Source organism: Battus philenor, unplaced genomic scaffold, assembly GCF_028537555.1.
Source record: "Battus philenor isolate CCGP_79_NKW_IND1 unplaced genomic scaffold, ilBatPhil1.0.hap1 SCAF_1, whole genome shotgun sequence".
In the NCBI taxonomy this organism is placed as follows: Eukaryota; Metazoa; Arthropoda; class Insecta; order Lepidoptera; family Papilionidae; genus Battus; species Battus philenor.
The window spans coordinates 10,771,905-10,781,327 of NW_027181661.1; the positions used below are offsets into that span (position 1 = coordinate 10,771,905).

General features: G+C 37.5%; 1 protein-coding gene across 2 annotated transcripts in view; it reads left to right on the plus strand.

Moving 5' to 3' along the window:
• Positions 1–8,636, plus strand: part of LOC137922021 (neuronal calcium sensor 2) — a 53,723-nt gene extending 45,087 nt beyond the window's left edge. For both annotated transcript variants that reach the window (XM_068764855.1, XM_068764864.1), the window contains 4 exons: positions 7,140–7,258; positions 7,395–7,538; positions 7,784–7,912; positions 8,460–8,636. In XM_068764855.1, coding sequence (XP_068620956.1) covers positions 7,148–7,258; positions 7,395–7,538; positions 7,784–7,912; positions 8,460–8,636 — 561 coding nt within the window. In that variant the 5' untranslated portion in view covers positions 7,140–7,147. The remainder of the gene's footprint in view (positions 1–7,139; positions 7,259–7,394; positions 7,539–7,783; positions 7,913–8,459) is intronic.
• The last annotated feature ends 787 nt before the right edge of the window (positions 8,637–9,423 follow it).

Sequence of the window (9,423 nt, forward strand, 5' to 3'; positions counted from 1 at the left end):
AACATTTTTAAATGATAGTTGGTAGTAATTTAGATACATTAAATAAAATTCACGAAGTAAAACACTTGCTCATTATGTAATATATTAAAATAGAATCCTTTTTAAACACTATTGGCTATTTGGTGGCTCACTCGAAGAAACTTATATCCACCAAGCCCCATTTCGGGTCTCCATCGTCTGCCAAGGAACCTAAAGCCCTCGCGCAGTACCTTTCTAACAGAGATTTCGAGTTTACATACTTGCCGCCAAAACTCCGCAAAGCCTTCGATACTTTGGAGCGCTTTATTTAAATTTCCTGAGCGAATTTATTTAAATTTCCTATCGACGTTAGGACATTTGCCTCACATCGAGCCCCCGTTGGGCACGATACACCGAGCATTCCCCCGCACTTAGCCCGCGTTCAAGCAAGGGTGGTCAGGAGTGGCCCATATTGCTTCCGACCGCCGAGTAGTCCGCGCTTCGCATAACTTACACTACACCTCATTCACTACACTACCTAATACCTACATGGATATAGTCTCCCTTCGTGCGTGCGTCTTTGATGTAAATATTTAGCTCGCAGACCTCCTGCTCCCGCAACACAATTTCGATGCAGCTGTACAAAGACGAAATCGGCTAACAACACAACTTCAAATGCATAGAATAGACTAGATACGACATTTTTGGATCACCTTGACACAACATATAATAAACCTAAAAAAGTCTCAATCTTTCTAGTACATACAAATAATGTTGAAACACGTCAATATAATTTTCTCCTTTGTTTAAGTATACTAGTTTTGTATATGAGTATTTAATAACAAAAAATACAGATTGGCATACATTTATCACACAACAGCGGCCTTTCCTCTAATTTAATTATATGTTATCATAAATACTTAAAACATAAACGGTGCACGATGTTTTGTGATACCTAACCGTAAAGTTAATTAAAAAAATATGCTAATAAACATAATATTTTCATAGAGAAGTGTTACAAAGCAAGCTAATGTTAGTTTATCTAGCTTGTTTCCAAAGAATATACTTTGTTACATTATGTACGACACACGAAAGTATTGCCAATCACTGCCAAGGACTGTATGTTATTATGGAACTATCATAAAAAGGTAAACCAAATCTGCTAATAAATGTAATTGTCGTACAAACATCTCTCAGTGCCTTAAGATAAACAATTACGAGTAATGTGTACTACTTGTTCATCACATACGGCATTGAAATGTAACCTCTCACTTCGGCTCTCATCGATAACTTCACAGTCTCTGAATAAGACATAAAGAAGGCTATTCTCGCAGTTTATTTACAACATCCGATTCAGAAATAGGGGCCTTACGATGCTGGAATAAAAATTATGGGCCGGCAAGCGGCATCGGCTATCCAGCCACAATATTCATAGAGTGACTAATAAAGGTCGTCGGAAAACGTCGTATGCAGGCGGCAACTTCTAACCGATCTTGTTGGAAATCTATGATGGACGTCTATGTCCAGCGTTAGGTGTCCTACGAATGAAGTGCTGTGATCATCCCAGAAGATGTAATCAGTGCTAAATATATAATGCATTTAACAAGCTTCTGTGAAAGTGATCTTCATTAACCGAAACTCATTACAAAGCCGCTTCTATCCTTCTCTGGATTTTTCTTATCTGTTTTAGTTTGATAACAAAAATCAGAACTATTAGTATAAATCTTTTGTGAAATTCCATGCGCTTTTCGATAAAAGTAATCATCGCTTTAATTGGATAAGATTTCGCGACTTGCGGATGGCAAACACAATACTCATTTTAGATTCGTTATTATCAATCGGAAAGAAGCAGCGTACTCTCTTCCTCGCATACAAAATCACAATATAAAAAGGGTTGAGCGGTTTCTTTAACGGATCCGGAAAGAAGAATATGGAAGTGAAACAATTACGTCTGCATGGGTTTTTGTGGGTACTGGATATATTTGTTAGAAATTATTTGAATTGAGAATATACAATTGGAATTTTAATTTCATTATTTGTGGGCGAAACTTAGTAAAATGTAGTTAAGAGATTTATTGATTCACAACAAAATTTCACTCTCCAAAATGTATAATAAGTCCTAAAGTTCGGCTAACATTTCTCAATGAAATGGAAAATCAAACTGTAACTTTTTTAACCTTTTTATTTTCAAAGCATTTGACCTCTGTTTCGCCTGATATTAAGCGATGGCGACCTCGTCATTATACGATAATACATGTTTGTGTAGAAGAATCCTATTAACTCTTGTCTTGAAGACTCCTAGGTTATAATTTTCTGGAAACAATGACACTGATAGGTTGTTTCACTCCTTGATTGTTGGCACTATCAAAGTATTAGCAAAACTTAGTGCGAGTGAAAGGAATTTCATCCATGTACGGTTGTGTAGTGAATCCGTACGTCTAGTTGTCCGATGAAAGAAAGGAGATGGGGGAATTATTTCGGAATTATTCCGCTGCTCATTCTCCAAAAGGCAGTTTATAGAATACCGATAAACTGGCAACTTTTGCTGATGCTCCAATCTGTGAAGCTTAGTGCTTACCAAAGCATCGTTATCAATCAGCAAGTTCAAGTTTCGAGCTAGTACTTCACCGGTCCATCCCACAGATGGCTACAGTATTGTATCTATGACCGAACTAACGCTACATACAGACTGAAGAGCTCTCCTGGTATAAAATACTGCCGAACTTTACCAAGAATACCCAGCTTCTTGACAACTAATTGGGCTTTAGTTTAAATAAACGACCCGAAGTTGAGATTTGATGTTAGTGTAATAATCAACAGCTCGAGGTGATCGATCACCAGTATTATTGCTCTTTAGAAAGTCGGATCCAGTTGAAAGGGCCTTCATTTTGCAGTGAATATGCACGCCTGGTTAGCCGGCGTTAATCTTGACCAGATTATTGTTGCCTCAGTAAGAGACTACTTATAAAGACAAGTGTACGCGATCAACTAAAGCCACCCTGTGAGACTGAATATGTACTCCTTTGGCTTGTATATTAGATATATCTTACTGTCGAATATATTGTCAAAATAGCGTCTGCTTACCGAAAAATACCAGGCTTTAACAGATAGTTAATACGTAGCAGGGAAAGATTTGCAGTTGATTGCCGATTGGTTGGACGAGCAGCCAAGTCGAGTAAACAAGCCGAGCATGCCAGTGGTATCAATCGATCTTTCACGAAAACAAGCCAGAGCAAAAGCCTACCAGGCTCTCTTACAAGATCCTATCAAAAGCCTTCATGATATCCAAATAAAGTGCGAATGATCCACCATATTTGTAGATAATTTAATTCCTGATATACGTTGAATACGCAAGAACATCTCCAGTAGACCGATTTCCGCAAAATCTGTATTGCCAGTCACAGAGTCGTCGGTCTGCTTACTATTTAGTACACTTAATGTTCCGTAGTCTTAAAGAGTGTAGACGTAACCGAGATAGTGCAATAGTTAGAAAGTCCAGCATAGGATACTTTCTTGGACACAGGTTGCACGTTTGCATGTTTGAAATTTCATCCAATTTCGCCACTTGACCAGTCTTAAGAGAGAGGCTTAACAAGCGTGTTAAAGCAGACGCAGGCTCGGTAGCACAAAACTTAAGGACGTGAGCTGGTATTCTATCAGGGCTGGCGGATAAAAATTTGCGCCATAGAAGCTTAGAACCGGGGTAGGCAAGGAGATATCGCACCAGCCGCATGTAGAAGAAAATTTTCTGCGAAGAATTAAGCAACTAAGTTTGCTTTTTCCTTTGCGGTGTAAACCAATGACCCGTCAATATCGCTTTAACTTGGCCAGAGAACAAAACGCTTTGCTATCCGCAGGATATGAAGTAAATTTTATTCATACTCGACTGATACGGTCTTAACAGGACTTCTTTTGGAGCCAGGCCTTGGCAGCCCTTCTCTTTTCTTTTCGCGAATGTTCTTCAGTTTGTAGGTTTGAATATAGACTATGATTAAAAATATTGTATGTTTTTGCGCACCACACGTCGACATTCAGGTCCGAACCATGGTCGAACTTGAGCGAGCTATAGCAAGACGGCAATTGGAACAAAATGTTCCATTGCTTGACTAACTACATCTGTTACTGCTTCCGCGCACGATGATGGATCACTGGAAGAAAAGCAAACGGGCTACCTGGGATAAAATGCAAAGAACGAACGCAACCCGTCCCAATCTGCTGGCTTATAACGCCATACTCGTTGGCTGCCTTTCCGATAAGGACCAGGAAGGAAGTATGAAGGAAGTATGAAACTGACAAGGAACAACAGTACGTTTTTATAATGTCGTATTTCCCCTATCTTGGGTACACAGGAATTACCTCGTAATCCCTCAACGAATGAACGGACGAATTTTATTATTTTGTACGTTTTAAATTGTGTTTATTTACCTCCTACTTTTTACTTTTTTCACTATATATTAATTTTCTATCACATGTTTTCTAATGTATCCCAATTCGTTCCTATATTTTTTTTTGTCTCAGCCTATTCGTTTCTCTTTATACTTACTTCTATAACCCACCTGCAGTACTATAGAAAGGCCCGGCGACTGACTACCTTGGCTGTCTACCAGCGAGGCGATGGTATTCTAATTGATCCATTATCCTGCAACTAAGATTGATATTCTACCCTCAGTTCTTCAAATACCGGATAACCGGTGAAAAATCTGCGGAAGGGTACTGTTGCGCATCATTTGCAGCTACACAAAGATAGTCTGTAAGCTTAGTTATCGCTTGATCCCCGCTGTGCGATCGGTAGACTTAGACATAGAGAATTTTCTCAACACCTGTGTCCACTAGAACTGATGATCACTGAGAAACTAGAATCTCCCAGAGTACGGAGACGTCGACGACAGATATCATCGCGAGCGTACAGGCAAACCCCAGCATAAGTCGAAAGTTTTGTTCTAGAACGTAACTGGGGTATGCCAGTTACGAAGTGTCTTGTGGACATCTGATTTGCGTCTCCGTAAGAAAGCGCAAATGCGGTGTATAAATCTTTAGGTAATGATGGACTGAGATAACATTCGAGTAAAAACCTCCAATGTTACTGAAATGCACTTGAAGCGACAAGATGTGCAACCGCTGTCGAACTGATATTTTTCTCTTTGATAATATTCTTGTTTTGATTGATGAGAGGAAAGAGGATGGAAGAGGAACGAGTCTTTGTCAACGAGAGGACGTATCATTAAGCAACTAACGCGGAGACCGCAAGGACGCTCGAGCCCCCTTAAAGATCACTACGGGCTCCTCGCACCCGGTCGCCAACCGGCACGATGACGCATCCCCGAATTTTTCGTCTAGCAGGTTTGATCGTGGCTAGCACAATGCTTGGACTCCCCAACTGAAATTGTGCATTGGACACCGCTGTTCTTCGGACCTAGTAACTTAAAAATGCCATCAAAAATTTTGTGACTGTGACTAGACTGCCAAATATAAGGATACTGTTCCGACCTATCCACTTAAAGTGACACCACCAAACATCCCTTCCGTAACACAGTCTAACCGCTTGGCGACATGTCTTTGTTCGTATCCCTACCACCAGAATTTTTTTGCTCCCTTAGCACCACGCAGAAGTCACGACTAGGGTCGCGGCGGTAAACATATAGACGCGATAACCCCAAAACATATATAAAAAGAGTAAAAGATAACTTGATGATGAACTGTAATAACTGTTTTTAGGAACTCACTGGTGATATGTTCAGATTGTTATTACCTTTGATAGTGACCTATTTTCTTATCGTCCACTGAAAATTCGATTCGATAATAAATTTTTAAGTTAAAAGTTGTCACGTAGGAAAGTTCAATCTGAATCTTGTTTCTGTGAAAATAGTTTTTCTAGCATTGTTCTCATTACGAACAGAGTGATAAACGCAAATGATACTATATTCCAATCAACTGATTAGAATATGAATAAATGAAAAAACAAATGTGTGGAGTAATAGGCCATAGATTTATTTTCGTTCCTAAAAATTATTTTCACAACACCTTGGTAGTCACGTATTGCCAGAAAACGTTTTCAATAGGATGCTATTGAATGCTAACGACGTGACGTAATATGTGCAACTTGCTTCAATGTTATTTTAGAATCTTCAAATTTATCATACGTTTATCGAAACGATGACGACATACATTATACTATCATAGCCTGAAGTTCATTAGTTTGTACTTTTAAGAGTAATTAAAAGATTTTGGACTGAATTAAGTCATAGAAAAAAGTCTTAAAGAAAAGCCTAATTTTTTTGATCCTGTTTATGATCTTCTCTCATCTTCACAATTTGTGTTTAAAAATCGTTTGTAATATTTTAATTCTAATAGATATTTCATAAATAATCTGAATAAAGTAAAGCTACGTTACTTATTTTTATAAATTACATACATACATACATATATATTATTACATACATATATATTAGCTATATATTATGAACGTTTATCAATATTAATATTCATCGTATCAATCGATAAACGTCCACTGTAAATCTTCCCCCAAAGATCGCTACTAGCAATTATTATTATAATTGAAAAGTCAAAAGGCGTAGGGTTTCAACCAGTGTAGTACCAGTATCAAATATGAGTATACATGGTCGCCTACTACGCCTTAGAAGAAAGCTCAACGCCTTGTCTTTCTTGAGTATTTAAAAAGACTAATTTACATCACCTTGTCCAGTATGGTCTTAGCCTGAGATATTAGGACACTGAAGGCTCAACGTCACTCAGAAAGCAATAGAGGGCTATACTCAAAGCTTCGAAGAAAGCATGAAGAATTGCTCATCTGAAGTAGCAATGGGCGGGGAATGTACATCTTTCGTGTGGCCGACGGGTCGTTGGGCCTGAAAGATTCTTGAGTGGCAACCACTATCCGGCAAACATGACGTGGGCAGGCCCAACACTAGATGGGCCGATGATATAATCAAGCTCGTGGGAAGTCACTGGATACGGGTAGCGTCAGACTGACGAGTCTTTTTGTGACGATCTATGGGTGAGGTCTAAGCCTTGCAGCGGGTTTTTCCGCTAATATGAATGAATGAAAATAAAATTCTAATGCTTTAATTCTTGGCAAAAGACTTAATAGCGATATATATAAGTATGATGTAATATACTTATTACACAAAGTTTTTTTTTTAAACAGTTCGCTTTTATTTCAGAAGACAAAATGGGCTGCTTCGTTAGCAAGGATAAACTGACCAAGGAAGACATGGATTTCCTTAAAACTCATACTTCGTACGACGAAACCACTATTAAAGAGTGGTACAAGGGATTTAAGGTAAACTCTGAACAAATTATTACTACTGACGCTTAATATCTTGTTTATGTTTTGGCTATAAATTATACCTTGGAATTAAATGGATGTTTCCAAAATCTCAGTACAGTTATCAATATCATGTTCCTTAATTTTACAGCAAGACTGTCCCAACGGTCGATTGACACCAGCGAAATTCGTCGACATGTACAAGATGTTCTTTCCTTCCGGAAATGCAGTGGAATTCTGTGATCACGTATTCCGCACATTTGACATGGACAGAAATGGCTATATCGACTTTAAGGTAACTATACTGCAGCAAAATCTCCAAAGTTTATATTTTCTTGTGGCTATATTGGCGAAAATTTATTAATATATGCATTTTAAAGTCTGGTGAAAGCGATGCGATGTAACTTAATATATATAATGCTTCGCGCTGTTAGTGCTCTTGCGATGTTAAACTTTACTAGACACTTGTCTAGTTTGTGAGAGGTTTCATTGTAATTTTTTGGTGTTTTTATCGTGTATCGAAATTCACGTTTGTTATAGGAATTTCTGCAGGCGATCCATGTGACTTCTAGCGGCACTCCTGAAGAAAAGCTTAAGTGGGCTTTCCGCATGTATGACGTTGACGGAAATGGAGTGATTGACATCCAGGAGATGACTAAAATAGTACAGGTTAGTAATACCAACGATAACGAGCTGTTGTACAACGAAATAACTATTGCCTTAAATTTCATTGCTTTTGTAAATATTTTGGTTCAATATTACATCCAGAAGATTTGAAAAATGGAACTATAAAAAATGTTGTACCATATCTTCACCATCGTCATCAGCCATAGGATGTTTACTACTGAACATAGACCTCCCCAAGTATTTCTAATAAGATCGTTGGAACCGATCTGTATCCAGCGTTTTCTGACGGCATTATCAAGTTGAAACCATATTAAAAAACATATTTCATTTGAAGGTTTTTTTTAAAACAGTGTTTAAAAACATTGGCAATAAAGACTTCCGTATTCCTTATAGCAAAAGTGCGATTTGTAGAAGTTATTGAAATGGTTATTTTATTTCCAGTTAATGATTTTATTATTTAATGTCAATATAAAGGATAAAATAGACACATAGTTTTCTCGGTATAACCATTAGTTACTGGGACTAATATGACCCAATTTTGTTTCATCTCCCTATACAAGTTCTTATAAAATTTGTGTTTACGTTTCAGGCAATCTACGATATGCTGGGTGCTTGCTCCAGCAATAGACCTGCAGATTCTGCCGAAGAGCGTGCGAAGAATATCTTCGCAAAAATGGATGAAAACAATGACGGGCAACTTACTCAAGAAGAATTTCTTAAGGGTTGCCTCCAGGATGAGGAGCTTTCGAAGATGTTAGCGCCTTAAACTGGCCAGTTCTAACATAGGCTGGTTTCACTAGCCCACTTTTAAGTTATACTTTATTTCAAGATAATCCGACGTCGTTAACCTATTAGCACGATAACGCTTTTAATGGAATGGCACGGACATGCGACATATTTGTTATTATTTTCTTTTTAAACCTTCCTCTTTAATCAGTTATAGTATGTTTTTAACATCATTTATAGCGATTGTACATAATTATTCAAAAAAAACGCACACATTTTTAGTATTAATAGGAGATAAAAAAGACAATTACGCAAAGGTTTTTAGTTGTGATATAGATTTGCACTTGTGGGAGTCGTGGCAATAGAACCAATGTAGGGAAATCCATTAAGCTACTCATTCAACGGGAATACATTTACGTAACGATTCAATTATCTCAAATCGTCAATAGTTGACTGCGCAACGATTTGTTTTATTGCAGGACACACAAGTTGTTATCTTTGTTCGTATAATCTATCATCTATAACCACAAATTGATGTAATCCAAAAGTTTAATTTATTTTCGTGATTGGTTAAGCTTGTTTACTATGAAAGATTCTTAAATGGATTACGTTCATTACTTGATGGAAATGTCTCTCTATATTCAATGTAAAAAAATTAATAAGAAAACAGTTTCCTTTGTTTAACTAGGGTAGCTCTCAAGTCCTATTTGAATACTTATTTTTTAAAGTTTTTCGCACTGATCTTTGATAGGTGTACCTAAATAGATCTGGTTTATGTTTATCATAATCTGTTAACAGCTCATTATTAAGTCAAGCATAAGTGTTAT